This window comes from Solea solea, chromosome 3 (assembly GCF_958295425.1).
Source record: "Solea solea chromosome 3, fSolSol10.1, whole genome shotgun sequence".
NCBI classification, from domain to species: Eukaryota; Metazoa; Chordata; class Actinopteri; order Pleuronectiformes; family Soleidae; genus Solea; species Solea solea.
The window spans coordinates 17,644,554-17,667,122 of record NC_081136.1 but is presented as its reverse complement, the minus strand read 5'-3'; the positions used below and the strand labels follow the sequence as shown (position 1 = coordinate 17,667,122).

Here is a 22,569-nt window from a genome sequence, read left to right as displayed (position 1 = left end):
CCAGCAAATAAACTCATCTTTCTTCTTCCCTCACCTTCCAGCTCCAACCACTTTGCCTGCCTTGATTCATCCGCACAGCTCGCCTTCAAACATTAACATGGCACTTACATCCCCTTCTCTCCTCATCTCACCATGTTATGCTGTTCCTTTTCCTTTATTACTCTCTTTACCTCCCGTGCCTCTGCCTCTCCGTCTGCTCATCTCCCTCTCTAATTGGTACGGCAGCAGTCGGAGGTCCGATACCGCTGTCACTTTCTGATTTTTTTGCTCCAAACACATAGTTAGTGCACAGTGTGTACGGCCCTGCCATTTCCTTTCTATACATTAGCTTCAAGTCCACGTCTCTTTTAAAGCTATACATAAACAAAAGCTGACGGGAATGCAAAAGGAGGCAGCAGTAGCATCGAGAGCTGAGCGGAAGTCAGTCAGAAGTTGAAAGGTCACTGAGGGAAAGAGGGTGATAAACATGGCTTTCATGTTGGTATAAAAGAGAGACGTGGATAGAAAGATAAATGAATTTAAGGGTAAAGGGCCCGGAGGGTCTTTTGGAGGGTTTTCAGAGTTATTATAAAAGCAAGTTAACTGTGAAATCTGGTGTTGAGTCCACTTAAGGAGCCATTACCGTTTTGGCCATTATCATGTTACAGCTTGAAATGGGATTAGAAAGTAACAAGGATCTTGTTCAGTTATTGTTAGAAAATCACTTAAGGTCCATACTGAAAATGATTTTACACTATATTTTTATTTCAAACAAGCATTTGTTCATGGCTGTAATGAGGAAGCAGGCAGTGAGATACTGCAACATCGTGTCGAGTTTTAGGCGAGGCGGTGAGTCGTTTGTCATCTAAGCTTTCAGTGATTGGTCCAGCACAAATCTGATGGAGTTGAATCGATTTTAAATTACATGTTTCCACACTTAAATTTCACATTGGAAACTGTGGTTGAGAGATTTATTTCTGGCTACGTGTAAGGACCAACAATCATTCAAAATGGACACACAAATTGTATCCACAGAAGCCATTATATATGGGGCAGCCCTTTAGCCAAGAGGAAAGGAATTGGTCTTGTAACTGGATTGGGGATTGGGTGCCTTGCCCCAGATTAATGCACCCAAACCCCCATTGCTCCCCATAGTGTGTGTGTGTGTGTGTGGAAAAATAACTATTTATTCTACTAATATCTGCTTAAAAGTCCCAAAAGGAGAAAATAATGTATGTTAACCTCACAAGTTGCAGGTAAAAAGAGTGATTAGACATAAAATGTATAATCAGTGTTAGGACATGAGTAAAGACTTGCATGAAAGTGGTATGTGTGATATTTATCTTGATAAACTGTGGTAGGCTGTGATGAATGTACTCACTTTTTAGTATTATCTCAATTGTAATTGAGTAATAGTATAGAGATAGTAATATCTCAGTTTTACAATATCGATCTTATTTATGCCTTGTCCACACAGATATCATTTAAAACTGAGCTTTTATGCTTGATGGCCTACAGTCCACATTTAGACTTTTTTTGTCACTGAAGATGTAGACTTTTGGAAACTCTGTCCAAATTCGAGTTTTAAAAGCACACACATAAATGTCTGTGTGCACAGGGGAAAACATATTATTTTACGTCACAATTTTTACCCGAGAAATGAGAGCTGCCAAAGTAACATTTCTGTATACATATTTGCCCGCTTACAACTACACTTTGGCTCATTACAGAGTTTCCTTGCATTGTCATATTGATCGCAATATTTAAAAAACTTCTTTTTTTTTTACTAAAACAGCAGAAAATTAAATAAATCCAAAATATTTAGTGGAAGACTTCTTTCTTTCATTCCCATAACAAATGTCTATATGCCCTTCCAGGATGTGTTGTTGCCATATTTTACTTGTAGGGCAACATATCAGTGTGGTCAAGTGAAAAAGTGCATCTCCACTTTTCAAGCCACAGGCTGTTTTGGGTTTTCCGCTCTCACATTCAGTAAGTTTTATGACTTGGGCCCATGAAACACATCCAGAAGCAGTTTTGACATTGGCGTCAGCGGGGGAAAAATCCACTTGCTGAACTGAGTTCCTGACAAGAAAAGTCTTTTAAGAGATTTGAGAGATTTTTCTCATTTTTTAAACCACAACAGGATCAAGACAGTGAGGCTTTGCACTGTGCCCAAAGCAGACCAGTGCTCTTATACAGGGTCAGAGGAAAAACACCACGGAACTGTGCTGCAGAGGGAGTGATGCACTTCAGGCATTGAGAACCTGAAAGAGGTTGTTGATAGTGAGATGGTGATGGGAAAACTAGAAGCAGGATCATGCGTAAAAGGTATTGACCAAAGAGAGGACTGTGAAAAGTAATGTTTTATGTTGCATCTTTGAAGCGTACCTAAACCTCCGTTTCAGGTGTAAAACAGTGTATAAGTTATAATTATAGCATCTGTGACTATCTAGAGGGTGTGAAAGAGAGCAAAAGATAAGAGGTGGAGTGCCAGGAGAGAGCGAAGCATTCTTGTTAAACACTGCCCTGGGCTGAAGGAAGCTAACACCTTGACTTCAATTATTAAAATGCTACTTAGCTTTTCATTCAACTCCACCTGTACAACATCACTCTCTTCTCTTCCATCTCTGTGTTGCTACAAGATCTTTACTCTTGTAAAGATTTTACAAGATTTTGCATTTCGTTTACAAATGTAAACCTTTTTGCGTTTGATATAAAAGCTGTAATGGGTGTTGCTTTGACACCATTCGTCTCATATTTAGAAGCACTGAAGTCAAAATTAATATTGTTAATATTCAGCATTAAAGTATATAGCAAGCACATATAACAAGTAAGTAATTTCGTTTGGAAGAAGAAAAAATATATATATGTATACATATACAGTTATGTTCATAATAATAGCAGTGTGTTTAAAAAGGTTGGTAAACCTCAAAAATCTTCAAATAAATTGTATTTTAATGAACACAAATGCATTGGGGACACTGCACATTCTATTTCAAAGCAAGAACATTGGAAAAAGTAATTGAATTTGATAATATTTTACAGAAATTCAAGAAACATATTGTTCAAAAAAATAGCAGTGTTGACATCTTTCTTTACAAACTCAAAAATGTACTGTATAAACTAACAGATGCTTGAAGATTCAACTTTCCTGAGAATCATAAACTAATATTATATATAATTTAGTTGCATAACCACGGTTTCTGATAACTGCTTCACATCTGTGGTACATGGAGTCGACCTTCTGGCACTGGTCAACAGGTATTGCAGCCCAGGACAATTGTACTATGTTCCACAATTCCTCTGCATTTCTTGGTTTTGCCTCATGAACAGCATTTTTTTACGTCAGCCCAAAAGTTTTGTATGGGATTATGGTCCGGGGATTGTGCTGGCCACTCCATTACTTGAATCTGTATGTCTGGAACCATGATTTTGCTCGTTTGCTGGTGTGTTTGGGGTCATTGTCTTGTTGAAAATCCCATTTCAAGGGCATTTCCTCTTCAGCATACGGCAACATGACTTCTTCCAGTATTCTGATGTACTCAAACTGATCCATGATCCCTGGTATGCGATAAATAGGACCAACACCATAGTACGAGAAACATCCCCGTATCATGATGCTTGCACCACCATGCTTCACCATCACTGTGTACTGTGGCTTGAATTCAGTGTTTGCAGGACGTCTGACAAACTGTCTGTGGCCCTTAGGCCCAAAAAGAACAATCTTACTCTCATCAGTCCACAAAATATTACGCCATTTCTTTTTAGGGCAGTAAATGTGTTCTTTGGCAAATTGTAACCGCTTCAGCACTTCAGGACTTTGCGGGGGCTTCTTGCGGGTAACTTGGCTTCACATAGACGTCGTCTGATTGTTACAGTACTCGCAGGCAATCTTAGATCTTTTATCCTCCTGGAGCTGAGCCTTTGCCTTTTTGGTTATTCGCCGATCCATTTGAATAGTCGTTTTTCTTTTTCTTCCTCGCATTTGGCTGCCATTTTAAAGTGTTTGATATAATTTTTGTTGAACAGCCTATCATTTTCTGCACTTCTTTATAGGTTTTCCCCTCTTTTATTTTATATATGTATGTATATATATATATATATATATATATATATATATATATATATATATATATATATACAGTATATATATATATATATATATGTATATATATGAATATGTATATCAACATATACTGTATATATGTATTCAGTGTACAATGATGATGTATGGATTGTTGCAAAGATTGAATTTTTTGATGGTAGGTTTTTTTTAACAGAGATATACTTAATATCAACCAAGAAAAAGAAAAAAAAAGATTAAATAAAGGTTATAAATGAATTTATATTTGATTGAGTGAAATAAGTATTTTATCCTCAAGAAAAACATGACTTGGTACTTGTCACATGTTGGCAAGCAGAGTGTTGTGTGTATATAAAGTATATATATCTAAATTCAATTCAGAACAATACTGCCCCATGACGGGCCACACGGTGGTGTAGTGGTTAGCACTCTCGCCTTGCAGCGAGAAGACCCGGGTTCGAGCCCCAGTTGGAACAAGGGCCTTTCTGCATGGAGTTTGCATGTTCTCCCCGTGTGTGCGTGGGTTCTCTCCGGGTACTCCGGCTTCCTCCCACAGTCCAAAAACATGCAATGTGGGGATAGGTAAATTGGACACTCCAAATTGACCATAGGAGTGAGTGTGAGAGTGAATGGTTGTTTGTCTCTATCTGTGTGTGGCCCTGCGATGGACTGGCGAACTGTCCAGGGTGTACCCCGCCTATCGCCCGATGTAGCTGAGATTGGCACAGCACCCCCCGCGACCCTCTGGTGGAGGATAAAGCGGTAGATGATGACTGACTGCCCCATGACACTTTTCTATATGCCCCCTTGTGTTTGTGCACATACATTTATGTCTGCCTGACTATTTGCTGGAAAATGCATTTTTATCACATATATATGCATATGCATCCACAATATTGCCGTTTCTTTGTCTGCATCCAATTCATAGACTTCTCAGTCGTCCTTATGTTTTATTTATATCAAGTGGTTTTTCATGGCAGATGCTCAATTTAGATGGCGTCGTATAATTCCTCTGAAGTTTGCCTTGAGTCACAGGAAGACAAAAGTGTAATTACAAGAATGATTTATTCACTTTTATTTGTACAGAAGCCTTTAAAATACACATGCAAATGGGTTTATAAGACAAACATTTCAAATTGCAAAAGCCATCATCCAGTAAAAAACCTTAAGAAGGGTGCTGGGTCGATCAAAACTCTTCATAACGGTAACAAAAAGATCGATGCACACTGTAACTCCTATTGAAAGGATTTTTATTGCTAGTGATTGAATGTTTTGACTTGATTTAATGTCCTCAGACTAAGACTATGTCTTAGTCTGAGGACAAGCCTGTTGTGCTGTCACTGACAAACATGTGAAAACTAAAAATGATCAGAGTCAGAATTAGGGATGTGCTGATATGATTCTCAGTATTGGTTTGATACTGGTCATAATAACTGGATTTGATATCAGACACATAAAAAAATCATAAAATCTAATACAATCCAAGATTCTCACTATGCGCAGACTGTAAAACTGTAAATATAAATCAGCAACACCATTTTAGCTGAGTCATGTTCTAGGCTTCTTATTTCTTCTCAATGGGAGAAGAGCATTTGTTACACAGTTGGAATTGAAATAGCTTGGAATGGCACAAATGTGTTGTTAGCAGCTTCATAATTAAAAGGTCTGAAATGACGTTTTTCGACCTTGACTGATATCGGTATCAGCAAATAATTGACCGGTATCGTGCCATCCCCAGTCAGAATGTGACATCTAATGGAATCATGTTGTGTACTATGCTATATGTTGACCAGTTCTTTAATAAAACACAACCATTAAAGGCGACATAGAATGCTTGTATCACACATATATGTTAGTTAGTTTCATAAACGAGGTAATGACGCAGATACACACACACAAACGCAGCGTTAATTGGAGCTTCCGGTCTATGTCGCCTTTAAAATGTAGTGATGTGGAGATTGTAATGGCAGTTTTACATTCTCCCTGCTGTTACGCTGCATTTTATACTGAAGTGCTCGAATGTGTATCATTTGAACCCATCCACACAGGTATTGTAACACAGTAACTAGGGCTGGGCAATATGGACTAAAAGTCATATCTCGATATTTTTTAGCTGAATGGCGATACTCGATTTATATCTCGATATTTTTTCTGTGATGTAATTGTAATTTCCCCCAAAGCATTATAGCATATTAGATTAAATGTTTTCCAGAGGCAAACCCTTCAAAAAATAAACAAACAGTCCGTTATAAGTTTTAGCCACATGCCAAATGTCAGAGGTCACTGAAATAAAAATGCTAACAATCTCTTTCCTGCATGAGAGGAGAAATGGGTGCGAACTTTCGGCCCCTGTATGGTCATTTTAACGCAAAATGAACTATATCGATACAAGTGATATTGTCCCGTGTTATATCTCGTTTAGAAACATCAATATATATTAAAATATCGAGATATCGCCCAGCCCTAACAGTAATGTAACATGTTTTTCTCGCCAGCTGGTATGGAGTTGTTTATTCATTTTGGCTGTTTTACCATAAGCACTTTGTCACCACTGAATTAGTTTATAGTATGATTTATTGAAGGGAATACAGTATTTAAATATTTTAAGCCAAGAATGAAGGCAGAATTGCTTTGCAGTAGTTGTGAAGCGCGAAAGGATTGCCAGCTCTGTGTCTGAAAATATTACCAGTCTATCGTCAGTGTGGTACAACATTGTTATAATTATAATTTCAACTCATCTTTCTCTAGCCCTCGAGGGGCTCCATATGTTGCAATGTTGGACAGTCCCCTCCTTCCTCTTCACATCCTCTCTATCCCCTCTCTCCTCTATTGCCAAGTGGTTTGAAAACAGTCCAACATTTTAGTTTTGTACTTTTCCTCATTGGTTTCTTCTCTCATCTCCTTATTTGACTCCTCCTGGGCATCCATCTGCCTTTGACTTCCACGTGCAAGAGAAGGGTTAGGTCTTTGGCACGTTGCAAATGTGATGATAAGCCCATTAGCACAAGTCATAGGTGGCGTTGCGTTAGTAGGATGAGTAAGCAATCCGTGCACCACTACAATGAAATATTCAGCACTCTCAAAAATAGAAGTACTCATGTGCACCTAAAAGGTTTTTGAAAGACAATTTTGTACCTTATCAAGCTGTACCCAGTTTATGTACAATTCAGTACTCTAATGAGCTGATACTAAAATGTGTCCACAACAGACTGCCGACCACTGATTGACAGAGAGTGTGGTCACTGGAAGAGTCTTAAAAAGACTTAAACATGTGAATCTCAAACATTTAGCAATGAAATTATAAAATCTCAATATTTAACAGAGGAGTCTGGGGTATTTATAAGCACTGCTGAAAGCCAGCAATCATGAGCCAAATCACAACCCGTATTTCAGTTCAGAGACTGTGTCAGATGGAGTCTGCGCTCCGGTCATGCAGGAAGTTCTGAAAAAATGTGGTGAACAAATCTTAACTCTTAATGATTCAGTACACGGAAAAGAACAGCTTTGCTTTTTGTATGATTGTGTCGCGTATAAATCAACATCATAGGGGTTTTGCTGAGCCTTCCTATGATGACACCACCCACGTTGAGGAGGTACTATGAAGTAATGGAAAACGATGTGCCTCATACCAAACCGAGTAGAGTCAAGTCAAGTAGTGCGAGAACTGTATCATGAAAAAGTGTCTTCACAACAATTACATTTGTTATATTTGTTTATTTGCATGAGCGACCTTATTTATGTAGTACATTAAAATTGCAAACATTCACATTTTATGTATATGTTTGCAATTTCCTTTTTTTATTATTATTTTAAAAGGAGTATGTGCGACTGTACTCGCACAAAAAATTATTCATTTTTTTATTCACTTTGTGCCCCCTCTGACAGTCAAATTCTACTCTGTGACATATCCAAGCACAATATTGTATTAGTGAGAGAACATTCTCCAAATGTGTACCTTCAGCTTCAGTTAACAGACAATTTGATTAAAAAAAAAAATCTCCTCTGGAATGTTTAAATAGGGAAATACCAAATGTTGACCCTCTACTGACCCAGACAGTGGATGGTAAATGCTTGTACCATTATTATGTCCTTTGCATTGTAAATAAAGTTGATAACTGTGCTGCAGAAGCTGCACACAGTTGACTCAAATATTATTATTACATAGCTTTTTGGAGGTTAATGAGCCAATCATACTCTACTACTTAAAACAAAGGGGAAACAATGTTTTTAAGAAATGTTCCAGTGTTGGAAATAGTTAATTCTGCATTGTTGTTGTTTTCTTGCTAGGTCTTCCGAAGTGGTGAAGGAATGGGCATCCGTCTGGACAGTGCCTCGGCATTCCAGGGTGCCGTCATCTCACCCCACTATGACTCCCTCCTGGTCAAAGTCATTGCCAGTGGGAAAGACCTGCAGACTGCAGCCTCCAAGATGAGCCGCGCTCTGGCCGAGTTCAGAGTCCGAGGGGTCAAGGTAGGACGTGCTGCTGCTGCTCTAAGCTCATTTCTGCTTTATTTGCGTTTCGTAGTATTCATGATTTCCTGTGGGGTGAGAAAGTTTGACCTCTGGAGTTTGTGCAAATGTCTGGACCAATGACAGTTTTTGGTCCTGTATGCGTGACACAAGAAGAGAAGATTCATGACAGCAGAGATCATAGCCGGCTCAAGGCTTAGGGCCCCCTAGAGTATTTCATTATCGTCATTTTTTTTTATCTTATTGTTTGCGGATGATGATAGCATTACCCAAGGCATGGCTTTGTTTGAAAGGAAAAAAAACACAATAGGCTAGATCATGATTAGTGCTGCTTTTGGAGCAGTGATACTGTTACTCCCTTAGAGCTTAGGTAGCGACATCCAGGGTGTTCATGTGCATGTGCACACTGTGCTGCAGATAATTTCTTGTAGATGAGAGAGGAGCATGCAAAATGCCTCAGAAATGTGTATATGAAAGAGGAAGAAAGCAGAGGACAAGATAATGTTTGAATCACAGAATTTCCCCAGAAGCGTCATGTTTGTTGTTTTTACTGCTAATTTACTGCTTTATTAATGGCTTTGATAAAGGGCCCCAGAATGAAAATTTTCTTCGAGCCTCTGGAAGTCTTGGGCCAGCCCTTTTTGTTGTTCTCTTGTTGTGATCTGCTGTGAAGTATGAGCCCACCACACTGTGAGCAATGCTAAAAGTGTAATGTATTTAAAACTCAAATGGTTGTATACCCGAGGGAGATGAGGCGGATCTACATTGCCAAACCATCATGTGCACGTCAGCTTGACAGACTCTGTCATTGAGGGTTTTTTTTGTTTTTTTTCAATCAGTCCACTGCACATTTTAAAAAACACAAAAAAAGCTTGAAAAGGTTAATAGAGACAGCTGTTTGAAGATGTGTAGGTATCACCTGCTGTGAAGTTTTGAAGGATTCTTCAAAACCGAAGCCTTATATCTCTGCGTGACCTATCTGGCATCTACATGCCCTATAATACTCGTCTTTCCCAGCTTTTAAAGTTAAAAATGTGCACTGTCAGTGTCTAGAACTGCCGCAGGACATGTCTCTTCAAAAATACAGAGGCCTCTAGCCTCTAGTTTGAATGAGGTTGTCTTAACATCAGCAAGTGCAGATGGTTGTTGACAGACAGCAGCTTGTGTTAACAGACTGAAGAAGTCGAGCCAATTAAAAATAATGAGTGGTGAGATTCATCCATGTAGAGCCAAATTGTGTCATAACCGAAATCACATCTCCTTCACCTTTTGTATTTGCTTATTTTCAGTGTTTTATCTCCGTATCAGGTTATGGAATATGTAGTGCACTCTACATCATTAATATTTGTACTCCTAATGGGCTTAAGTAGTACACAGCCAGCTTTGTGCAAAGATCAAAGTAGATTTTTGTTGTTATCAAATTGTGACACGACTTGAATGCATATAGTCTCTGACGTTCTTAAGTTGTCACGTTTTACAAAGCCAGTTATCTATAGAGTCGAACTAAACACAAGCAGCAGCGTTAATAAGATCTCTCGTGGGTGTCCTTTTGATTGCCGCCGTCTTTATTTTACGCATGTGCAATTTGCAAACTCGCATCTTTAATTTCCACTCTGTAATTAAAGGTGAACAGTTTGCAATCAAGACAAGTCTGATACAATGCATGCAGGGAGCTTATAAAAGCCCCACGTGAAAGCATTCTTGTAGTTTTGTAAGTGGTTGCAAATGTTCTGTGTAAAAACACATGTCAAGTTGACTTTGACATTAGATTGGGCGCTGTCTCCAACCCCCACCCTTCCCCTCATTGCCTGTTAGTTGAAAACCAGCCTTGTAAGATCATGGTTATCGACCAGAATCACAAAGTCTTGCAGGAAACACAAATTGCTTCATAGCACTACACACATACTCTAGCCAGTAGGGTTGCCACGGGTCCTTGAAATCCTTGAAAGTTTGTGAGAAAAAAAAATGTCTGAAACTGTAGGGGGGAGCTCTGTAGAGAAAATACTCTGCACATAGATGTGCTATATCAATGCGTGTGTGAATGGATGAATGACAAAACTGTAGTTTATTATATCAATATATACATTAAATACAGACCATTTACCAGTTAAATTAACTACACGTTTGTGGTGGTCTTTAAGTTGCCATTATATGCATTGGCAATTGTGTGTTTTTCAGTTAAATGACATTTCAGTTGATTTAAAAGTCAAAAATCTTATCTGAGCTTCAAACAAGCTTTTCTAGTGAGACGATATCATGACGAAAACAAAGCTGTAGACGGTGGAACTGACATTTCTCTCAGCTCATTCAATAATTCCTCAGTTACTTTTGAATTTGTCATGATGAGGCAGAATTGCAAGTCCAATTGGTTGGCTCAGCTCTAATGCTCCTATTTAACTTTGGAGTGCATTATACAAACTGTCAGCACAGTTTTAATTGATTAAATTCCCCCAAGAGATGGATGTGAGCCTAGATTTGATGGGCCCTCAGGACACTGTCCTGTGTCCTGCACTGCAGTGGTTTGTATTAACAACCAACTTAATTTACCTCTCCTGCAGTGGCTCCAGTTGAAAGCAATTTGTAAAACAGAAAACTGTCTCTTAATGAAAAATCAGTGAGACAAAACAGTGATGTGGCAAATAAAACCCTGTCTTTACAAATGAAGGATTAGTATATACAATTATCAATATAAGAGGAACAAGGGACCCCTTAGATAAGTGCATGCCATGGAGAAAAATGTTTACATGTCTTCAAACAACAATCCTGGATGTTACACGTAGAATATACAGCTAAAATAAATTTATAATTTTTTACTGACAAGAAAAATGCACAATAAATGGAGCGTTTAAGAATGTAATTCATGTGGATTTGGTAAGGAAGAAGAGGAGTCAGCTTTACATTTGTTTCCCCATTGTGGGACTAATAAAGGATTATCCTAACTTATCGTAGAACACATTTTTTGGAGGCTAACGCTGAGTTTGACTGCTGTGGGCATAACTGTGGTATTGCAATTGCCGCGATGGCCCTACCTCAGTCACTTTTTAAAGTAATATATTAAACAGGAAGGTGGGTTAAAACCCTTTAAACCCTCTGTTTAGTAAACACAGTGTGGAATAATGCACTAAACACAAAAGAATATAGTGATGTTGCACATCAAAATAAACTTCAAATTAAAATGTGACAAACAGCAAAGGGCACATATGGTGCCAAAATGTGGCAAATGAGACCATGTCTGTACTTTCTGTACTAAAACCTCTCATTTAGTTTTGCTTCACTTTATCAGAGTCAACCTTTGTAGAGATAATATTCACATATTGTATTATGATTTGATAGAGGTTTAGAGCTGCAGCTGCATCATTCCAAAGAGGTAATGTTATTATTATTTTTCAGGCAAGCCTGAAATTATTTCTTTTTTGTTGTTGTTGTTGTTGTTGTTGTTGTGTGCCATCTTCATTTACTCTTAACCTGTTAACAAATCTCACAAGTGTCCTCTTTACTATGACACCCAACATATTCAAATAGACCTTGTGCTTGCAGATATATACTCATTTCATTATAAATGTGCAATTTCCGAGTAGAGACCTACAAAATAGGCTTAGGGTCTAAAGTCCGTACTATGTGCCTAGTGGAATCTACATTCCAAGATTGGAAAAAAACACAGCGAGCCTTGGTTGTGAATGTCTGTTTTTAAAGATGGAACAGAATTATCCTTATGTATTGCCTTGAAAAAGGATATCTGTGAATACTAATGCCTAATCATCTTAAGATCCTCATTTCTATTCACTCTCCGTTGCTCTATTGTCCTTTTATATCTTCACTGTCAACATGAAAAACATGCAGGACACAGTAAAACACGCCGACAGCCCACATGTTCTGACTTATTAGCTAATGAACTGCACCCACCTGGCCTCACCAGTTTAAATGTGTCATTGATTAGCTTTGTACAGTGAAAAACAGATGCTTCCTGAGAACCTGGATTATCTATCACAGAATAGGACTATTTGATATGCCCATTTTTGTTTGTTAATATATTCTACTAGTGTGAAGAAATTGTTGTTGAAGTTTATCATTGAATGTGATGTCACTTTTATGTGGATAACCTTTGTCATCCAGTGAGTCACCACCCAGTGTGGTTGTCTGTCCAAGAAGTTGATTAATTGCATTTCGGTGTCATTTTGTGTATAAATTAGCATACATATGTGGCTAAACTGAGGCGACTCTGTGTATCTCTTGTTTCTGGATCTTAAAGAAAGTGCATTCAAAGTGCAAATTTGACCAGTGAAAACGAGGACTGGTTTATTGTGTCTTCTTTTTTGCTATGTTTTTGTAAGCTTGGTCTCGGAGAGTGTTGATTGTGCCATATTGGAATGCCTCAAGTAAGAAGCCGCAACAAAACCAAGGCCTATTAAAGCTTTAGTCTGGCCACAGAGATATGATGCTGAAGGCTGACATCATAACTCCTCTGTTGTTGTTTTTTTTTAACTTCCCAGTGAAGAAAAATGCGACATTGTCAGCAGACTCGAGATCTCGTTTTTCTTCCTTGCTACGTTTTCCAACATACTGTATATAAGCTTTAAGTTTAAGTGAAAAGCAGACTGTACCATCCAGAGTTTGAGTGACTCGGTTTGACATTTGATAACATTCTGCTGTTCTCTGTTGTGGAATTAAATCTGTCAAAGTCTGATTCTCTTGTGTGCACATGTTAGAATTTTAGTGTATGTGTATGTGCAGACATTTCTGTTGGGGATGGGCACGAGGTCAATTATTAGCTTGATTATAGGAAGTCGATCAGTTATTATGACTTAATATTAAAAAAGACACAAAACAAATGTTTTATCAGTGATTGTGTTCATAAAAACTAATCTTTCTACTCCAATGACTTCACATATGTTTAGTAGGTTCCTTGAATATATCTTGAAGCTCCTCCTCTAAGGTCAACATGCTGTAGAACCAGCAGAAGTGATGACATTTACCAGGGTCTCTGAATGCATCATGAAGCTGCTCCTCTCAGCTCAACATGCTGTCAGATCTAGCAGAAGTGATGACATTTACTAGGGTCTTTGAATGCATCTCTTTTGCTGCTGATGCGGTGAATCCTGCATTAATATCACTAGCTCTCATGCGCTGGAGTTTAGAATATTTTAATAAGTGGTGAATAATACCGTCAAACAGCATCTTCACTAGACATGTCCATTCCTAATTTCTGTGTGTGCGTGCACACAAAGGATGAGATATATACATACAGTACCCAATGACAGGACATGAGAGACACATCCAGACGGAGAACAAAGGCGGTGCTTTACCAAAGAAGGTGGAACATAGAGTGTCTGGGAGAAGTGTTGAAAGCTGAATACTCTTCTTACATTTGCATAGTTATACACAAACAAACTAGAATTCATGAGCTTATTTCCCCCCCAAAAAATAAGTCTCCTTGGGCCTTATGAGACAATGAATTAAAAACATAGTAGTATATTGTATGTGGGTTGATAAGGGAGCAATATTATTTGCTTTATGTCAGCACAACAGAATGTGATGTGATAAAGCAGTCCAGATTATTTTATAATTTGTGTGTGAAATGAATGATTAATGAGCTTGGCTGGGAACATGTGCCCTCTCACTGCGAAACATCAGATGCTTTCTGTCCACAATTGTGCAGATTTGTGATTCATGTGACACTCACAGATGCGTCAGGTACAGACAATTACGCAAGTCACAGTTGGAATGAGATGGAAAACAAGAGAGATGAAACTTTCTTCATCCTCTTGGCTAGACCAGAGTCAAGTTGAGTGTTTGTGTGTGACTGCCTGTGACTATTTAAAGTTTGGTTAGACATTATATATTTGTGAACCAGAGGCTTTGCTTTAGGCAGTGTGGTTTCATTACAGTTCATCTTTACTCCTAATCCGTAACGGTGAGAGTGTTTGAGGTGACTTGAGGCTCCTTGAAGACACATTGCTTTACCTCATTTTCACCTTCCAGATCACAAGCCCTCTTCAGCTCAACACATTCTCATGCAGTGGTGTAGTGTACGTCATGCGCATGCGTAAGCCATTTACCTGCTACCGCAAAAAAATATGTGAGGATATGTATTAACACTGTTCTTTTACAGAACTCTCAAGCTATTTGTTTTTGCAAACAGAAGGTGGGGATGTCGGTCATTTTCATAAGAACATAAGAATGAATAAGCGCTGCTAGTCTGGCAACTCATGCCTCTTTGAGTCGGTGCACTGACATGGACTGGACATGTCCGACCGTAGCACTTTACTAGCACTGCACACTAATCCCATCATGGAACCACGGTGAAAAGATCCTGAATTTTGAGCCACTTGAGAGACACACTAGCTATGTTTACATGTGCAAGGTCTGCGTTCTACATGGACGCAAAATGAAATGATTTGATTGTGGTGTGTGTACACATGCATCAAGCCTTCAGTCAGAATGGGCTGTTTAGACAACTGCAGTGTTGTCTAATTCTTCATAAGTAGAAGCAGGAGAAGTTTCACCTCCACTTCCGTAGTAAACAAACGTTGCACATGTCTGCTTGTTCCTTCGCTGTCCGCTATCCGTCTCGCTTTCCTCTTTTGCGTCCGTGATTGTCGTGTATGTTTCTCCAATTTGGAAATTTGCATTAGCTTGCGAGCATCATTCTCTAAAGGTAAATCCAGGCATGGCACAGTATTAACACAATCTCCCCCATTTATCAACAAATCAGCCAAGCTTAGTCATCATAGACCAGTGGTAGGCACCATGCAGCCCATGGGCCAAAAGTAGCTCACCAGCAGTTATGTCTGGCTGATGATTTTAAAAATCCTCAAAGAGCCTTTTTCTGGAAAAACATATGAACGGAGTCTGTGGCAAGAACTGACTTATGCTGGTTTAGTTGTTGATTTTAGTTTTAGATAAATGTGTGGTTTAGTTTACTTGCTGACCTTTGTGGGTGTGTGTGCAGGCTCGTACTGTGGGGTGGTGGGGCATAGCAGTGGTTCTGAAACCTTTCATAGTAACACCCGAGAAAATATTGACCTTTCGGAGTAACACTATTATGGCCAACCTTAAAATACAGCGGTGTAAATAGGTTGAGCAAAGTCAGCTACAGACTTTTCATAGGAGGCTGATTTATTCCCAATAAGATAATTTGCTCTCTCATCATCCTCCTCTTCCTCAAATATACTTCAGACACTGGTAAAGCCAAATTAGATTAAGATGGAGCGTGAGATAAGGTGACTCTAATTATTATTATTCTTTTTGTTTCATTTTCGATGCACTATGTCAACATAGCTCCACTCTTATCATACCCTAATACAGTAGAATAGTATTTCTATACCACAGTTTGAGATCCATGGTTCTACAGTAATCCACACTACCACTGTTCTCATCCCTGTGCTGCCTTAAACTCCTTTTCAATAAAAGACTATGATATATATATATTTTATTATGTATTTTACTTTGGACATTGTTTGGACCAGGTTCATGTTTGCTTTGGAGGAAAGTATCATCATCGTGTTCTCAATCTGTTGTTGGCTTATATCTCTGAATCCTTATTTCTATTTATTTCTCGCAGTTCAACTAATTCTATGGAAATAGTGATATCCATAAATCATCTCATATCTATTCCCTTAGCAGTTTCAGTGTTTCCTTATCTTGCGACAGAATATAATATTGTAGTTATACAGTATTTGTTGTGTTGTTAGAATAAAACCTGAATATCAGGACACCTGTGATTCATCCTCTTCCACCTTGTCTGTTTGTTTGTGTTCACCTGTGTCGTGGTGAACAGCTGTTTGGTCTCCACTGTCACAACTCCTTCATCACACACAAGATCAAATCATTTCTGTCAAGTAACATCGATCCTACTTTATTTTTCATGCCCCCACCTCTTCACCCACTTCACTTCACTTCACTACCTCATAAGCATGTAGTCTAATTCAGCCTGTAATTTCAGGCAACAGCTCACTGAGTAGTTTTCACATGTTCTGCTTTTTTCCTCTTTTTTTCAAGGTTCATATTTTAATGTCTTCAGTCTTCACGTTGGCCCTTTTATGATAATTACATTGACGGATTGCCGTAATTAGCCAAATCAACAAGTTATTTCTCACACCAAGCACTTAGGATTGCCCGAATTGCATCTTAATTAAGCTCCAATTTATGTGTGCGTATTTGCATGAACACGAGTAAATCAGTGGACTGGACATGCTCCATTAAAGATTTCTCTGACTTTTTTCTGTTACAAAGGAACATCCACAACTCTGTCTTTCGCCTTAAGTATTCCTGCTATTGCAGAGCATTGAATCATCCCAAAATGAAAGATACATAGCACACTGAAGAAAATTTAATTATACATAATTGCAGAAAAGCTACTTCATCCATTAATTGCCTTTTAATTGCAGTTAGTAATATAACCAGTCATCCTTCTTTTGAAGTGAGTGGTACTCTAGTAAAAAATGATGTGCACTCTTCCCCTCATCTCTGGATAGAAGTCAGAAATCGACCGAGGCACTGATCCATCCACTGACTATTCACTCAGTATTTAGGAAAAAGGGGAGAGGATAAACATTTCATCTCTCACTGAGGAGAGGTTTAGTTACACATCAGTTGACACATCTCTCTGGAAGAACCACATACACATAGGATAGGGCGATATGGGAGAAAAACTTATCATGGTATATGGTCAAATTCTGCTAAGACCATATCTTGCCTTATGTCACGGCATAGATATAATATGGATATGTTTCCCAGCCCTGTAAGAGCTGATAATATAACAACGACGTTTCTCAAATTCATCTTGCGATGCATTCAGACACATCCTCAGAGATGTTTCCTGGAGTCATAGGGTGGTGGAGCTGGGGCTGATCAGACCCTGACTCGTGTCTGAGTAGCATTTCTCCACGGCTCGCTCCTTTTAAGCCACAGCCACCTTGAGGCCCTTTCTGCGGCCTCAGTGCTCCACCCTTGTCTGCCAAGTCAGCATACCTGGCTCCCTTCTTCTCTGTGGCCTCCTCCATCGGGACTGTTGGCGCCACTATTACCACCTGTCTAGTTGTTTCTGACAGGAGGACCATGTCTGGTCTCAGTGTGGTTGCTGTAATAGACTCTGGGAAATGGAGCTGTTTCCCCAGGTCATCCTCGACTGCCAGTCCTGGGTCGTTGCAAGGAGGCCTGTTGTTGCCCTTCGGTGTGTTCCCAGCCTTTATAAAGGAGATGAACAGCTTTGCTGGTTTCTGTTGTTTGTAACTGGCGATGGCTGAGTAGATGGTTTCAGCTACAGTCTTTGGCACCTGTTGGTGGTGTCAGAGTCCCAGTCTCAGAACACAAGGAACATGCACGTATCTCCACTGTGCCCCAGCAGCAGAGGTTCACTGGAGTCTGGAGCATGTCATACACTGACTGGACAAGGAGCTTGTGTAACAGCCAGAAGAGGTTATACACTCTACACTTTAGATTGATTTACCAGTTTTTACCTTATGAGGTTTTATTACATTTTATTTTTGTTACATTATCAGCTCTTACAAACCCTACATGCACAGGACTTAATCTTGCATGCATGTTTGGATGCATATCGCAGGAAATTGTATAAAAGATAAATGTCATGCATTCTCACTGTCAGTTCATGATTGGTGAGTGCCTTATTTTGGACATAGTCTTACAGGAAGTAGGACAGGAGTAGCAGTTAGCCACCAGGGGGCTGATGAGTTAATGGTCTTAAACACTCGTTTATGGTCTTTGTCAGTAGAATAGATTGTTTTTGTAAATTGTGTTCCCATTTAAAGGAAAATATGACAAAACATATAAGGCACATATGAGTGGACACCAGTGTGATTGACAGATATTAATGTTTAATAGGAGCCTGTTTGCAGGTGATGTCTATGAAGTTTTGGCCAGGGCTTCACAATGGGTGTTAGTTTTATATACAGTCCATTGGGATGGATGATGCATGCATGAATGTAGAACTGAAGTAGTATAAACTAAAATACGACAGGGAGAAAAACAGAAATGACAGGCCCAGTTGTTTACCACTTGTTTAGTGGCATGAGAAGAAAGAGAGACTGACTCTTAAGAGATCCACAAAATGTAAGGCTGTAAAAGCATAAAAAATTCAAATACACATGAGAGAAATGTCATCATTTCAGGCAATGACAAGTTTATATACTACAAGACTACTTTTAGATTAACATAGAAATACCACTGTGCTGCAAAGATTTCTTATTAAAATGTTTTTTTTTAAAATTTCAGTCCAACATAAAAATGCCAGAGTTGTGCATCTCCAAGACTCCCGTGAGCCAAGAAGGACGTGATGAGTTTAACGATGTGAAGAAATGAGGAAACTATAAGAATGTCCAGAGAAGGTAAAAGAGGACAGCCTTGTTAAAGTGACATAGCATAAAGCCAGTAAGCACCCAGCTGTTCATTTCAACACATACACGCAGTGCATAATCACTTACAACAAAACAGCTGTTTTATGAGGGAAAAACAGTCTTGTATGTTTTCGCACAAACACGGCTTTCTGACTAAAACTGCCACTCCAGCTTAAGAGTCTGCTACAATGCACACGCACGCTCGCTCAGATGACACGTGAACACAAACATTTGACGGCCTCGCAGGCCGTCAAACGACAGACACGGGACCGACTTGTTCAATCAGCATCTCGTAGCTGTGCTCACACACAGCAAGTTCGAGTTGGATGGTGTCAGCCGCGACTTTGAAGCGATAATCGGGATTAAACGGCTGCAAATCAGCCGCGACAAAATGAGAGGGGGAAAGGGCCGCATCGGAGGCGCAGTGGAAGCAGGAGACCAAAGAAGAGGGAAAAATGGGCATCGAGAAGAGAAGTTGGATGTTTGAACTGCAAACTGAATCAAAACGAAGATAGCACTGTTTCTACTTGTGTATAACTTCAGGGTGAAGCATTCGAAATTTAGATGAAGTGAATCTGCTCCTTTAATCCCCACTTCTCAGTTCTAAAAATGGAAAATTATTTCTCCAATCATACATTAACAATGTCTTTTTGGACACATTTGTTTGCCTGCCACAGAAATGCACAAATGTAATGATAGAGAATTTGTTTTGATAGTGGTTTCTGAGTGTTTTCAGCACATTGAAAGACACAGTCTAAATGAGTGTACATGTACAGCAGCAGTATAGCTGGGACTGAATATGAATCCCACTTCAAAGCACAAGACATAGTGTTCTCACAGCAGCTTCCTCTTGTGCTGATTTGTTCTGCTTCACTCTCTCAATGCCCACTCTCCTTTTCATGCTTTTTTATTCTTCACATCTGTGACATATCCTCATTTCCTGTCATTTGTTGTCATTCTCAAACACCGGCACACACATTGGCTCCCCCTGCAAAGGACTGGACATCTGTGTTAATATGAATTAGTGATCAGAATGAGAGGTGGAAACAACAGAGAAGGCTAATGACTTTGCTGAGGGTTTGTAATCTGATTAGTTGGTTTGAGTATTATACTTTCAAAAGAGAGCGGTTAATTTGTCATGTTGTCTACGAGGAGTGCAATGAATAGTCATCGTTACCAACAAAAATCCACCACAAAATTAGCTCTCAATAGATCTTCTTGTTGAAAATTGTCAGTCACATCATTGTAAAGTAAGCCATCTCACTTTTACCCATCTCTGCTGAGATTGTGACGGCAAAGTTCACAGAAAGTACGAGACTGTGCTGAAAAGATAGTAGGCTGACTAAGAGCAGTGAAACTTGGCATGCATTACATTCAACCTTCCATGATACGGACTGCATTGATTCCTTCCAGGTAAACCCACATTTGGTAGCTAATTAAAGACTTTTTGTATAAAAATTAGTTTGAGAGACATTTTTGTGAAGATGGACAGAATTGGTACTGTGGTGTTACCAAACATGCAGAAATGGGTTACCCCAAAGGACATCCATGCTGACATGGTTGCTACATAAGGGGATGAGCACTGACTTTATCAACTGTGCAATAGAGGGCAGGTGAATTCAAAAGGCGTAGGGAACACCTTGAAGATGACCCAAGACCTAGATATCCTGCCACAGCCACTGCCCAAGAAAACATTGATTCACCGCATGGTGATGATGACAGATGTTTGACTGAGCATCTCCTGTGAAGGAGTAGAGAACATTCTGCACAACAAACTTGGCATGTTGAAGGTTTTGCCACAGCTTTTGACCCCTGATCAAAAGCACACCAGGCTGGTCATATCGTAGGAGAACCTGGCACCTTGTAAAGCAGATCCAGTGTTTGTTTTTGAATGTTTCCAAAACCAGAATGAGTGCTGGGCCCATCACTTTGAGTTGGAGACAACAAGTCAGTCCATCCATCCATTTTTAACGGTTGAGGGTCGCGGGTGCTGCTGTGCCAATCTCAGCTGACATAGGGCGATAGGCGGGGTACACCCTAGACAGTTTGCCAGTAAAAAGTCAGTCCATGCAGTTGAAATATCTGCTGCTGAGGACTTTTTTTCAGGCTTCTATACCAAGGGCTTACTAGGGCTGCACACTAATGGAAGTATGTAGACTGCAGGTATGGTGAAAAATAAACCACATTTGGTCGAATTGCATCCTAAGACTTCGGAAAAAGAAGGTGTCCAACGTTTTTGACCCTTTCTCCATGACATGTCACGTTATTCGATGAAGTTGCTAGCGTATAGACAGGTAGAAAGGGGGCGTGGTTTTGGAGGTTCAGGTGATAAAAAATACACCTGACCTCACACCCCCAATGTGTTCACGTATTGACCATAAGATGTCGCTATTGTGCTTGCTTGGTGATAATGTTGGAAGCTCTATATACTGACGCTTAGCCTGGCGGGGGGCAAGTAATGCTATAATGCACTGGGGGAAACCCTGAACTATGTTTTGCTGCTGGATTACTGTCACCCTGAATGGCTGGGAAAGTAAGTGAAAATGAGGAACTACAAAATTTAAAAGCATAGCTGTAGGCAGCAAGTACAAGTACTAATATCTTCTATACAACTAATGTAATGTGAATACAATGAACATATGGACCGAGCATTTTATTGCTGCTGAAAATGACCTTTGACCCTTGATCTTGACTCGAAGCACCATTAAATTGAACATTAATGCATTCACAAATTGAGAAGCACAAAAGTCAACTTTCATGGAAATGCACTGACCTCAGATGTTGTCAGGAGAATAATTAACACTCGACTATAAATGTGCATTAATTAAGTATAGAAACATGCTGTTACTCTTTTGCTGCCTGTTTGTGAAATCCCAGTTTGTTGAAAAAGTGGGAATATACCACAGTAAAATGCAGCTTGAAGTATAAAGTGGTGTTTCCAGTGGTGTTTATCATGAATATTGAGAACTGCAGCAGCAGTGACATGCATATAAATGCAGACATATTTGCACACACAAAGGAGTTGGGTTCAGCAGGAAGTGGGAGTTTTTAATTAAGGGTCGGCACACACTGATTAATTCATGTGTTCTAATACTCACTCTCTCACACACACGCACTCAGGAAGGGTTTTAGGGCTTTGTCATTCATTACACACAAACACACTCACTCTCTCTTTAAAGGCCAAACAACAAACAAACATTACACATGCATGCACTGTAGTTGAGTAAACAGTGATCGTCCATGTTTTTATTAATTAACACCATCTTAGGTCACACCCCTCCATCCACAGTTAACACCGACACGCACTTGTACTAATGTAAAACATACTGTATATTCATATCAAGCGTAACTATTGTTCGGTCCATATAAATAAAAAAAAATCAGAAAAATGTTGGCAATGATGATCTCTTGTCAATTGTCTTGTTTTGTGGACAAAACAAAATGATGTTTGATTTCTTGAATGAGCAAAGAAACTTTTCTAAGAAAATATTCACATTTAAGAAGCTAAATTATCAGAGAAACTTGTTTCAATAAAATAAAACCCTCTGATTACCCACTGATCACTTAAGTAATTGATTGATAATCGATTAATTGAGTAATTGTTTCAGCCTTATTAAGAAGTCAGAGGCCCTTTGATGCTCAGCTGATGACAGGAATCCTTCCCCTTGCCTTGAATTTGGC

The 22,569-nt window shown here is 39.3% G+C and overlaps 1 protein-coding gene across 1 annotated transcript in view; it reads left to right on the top strand.

Annotated features, from left to right (window-relative positions):
- Nucleotides 1-22,569, top strand: part of LOC131457184 (pyruvate carboxylase, mitochondrial-like) — a 329,828-nt gene that overhangs the window by 152,019 nt on the left and 155,240 nt on the right. The window contains exon 12 of the mRNA XM_058626042.1: nt 8,354-8,536. Within this exon, the coding sequence (XP_058482025.1) occupies nt 8,354-8,536 (183 nt within the window). The remainder of the gene's footprint in view (nt 1-8,353; nt 8,537-22,569) is intronic.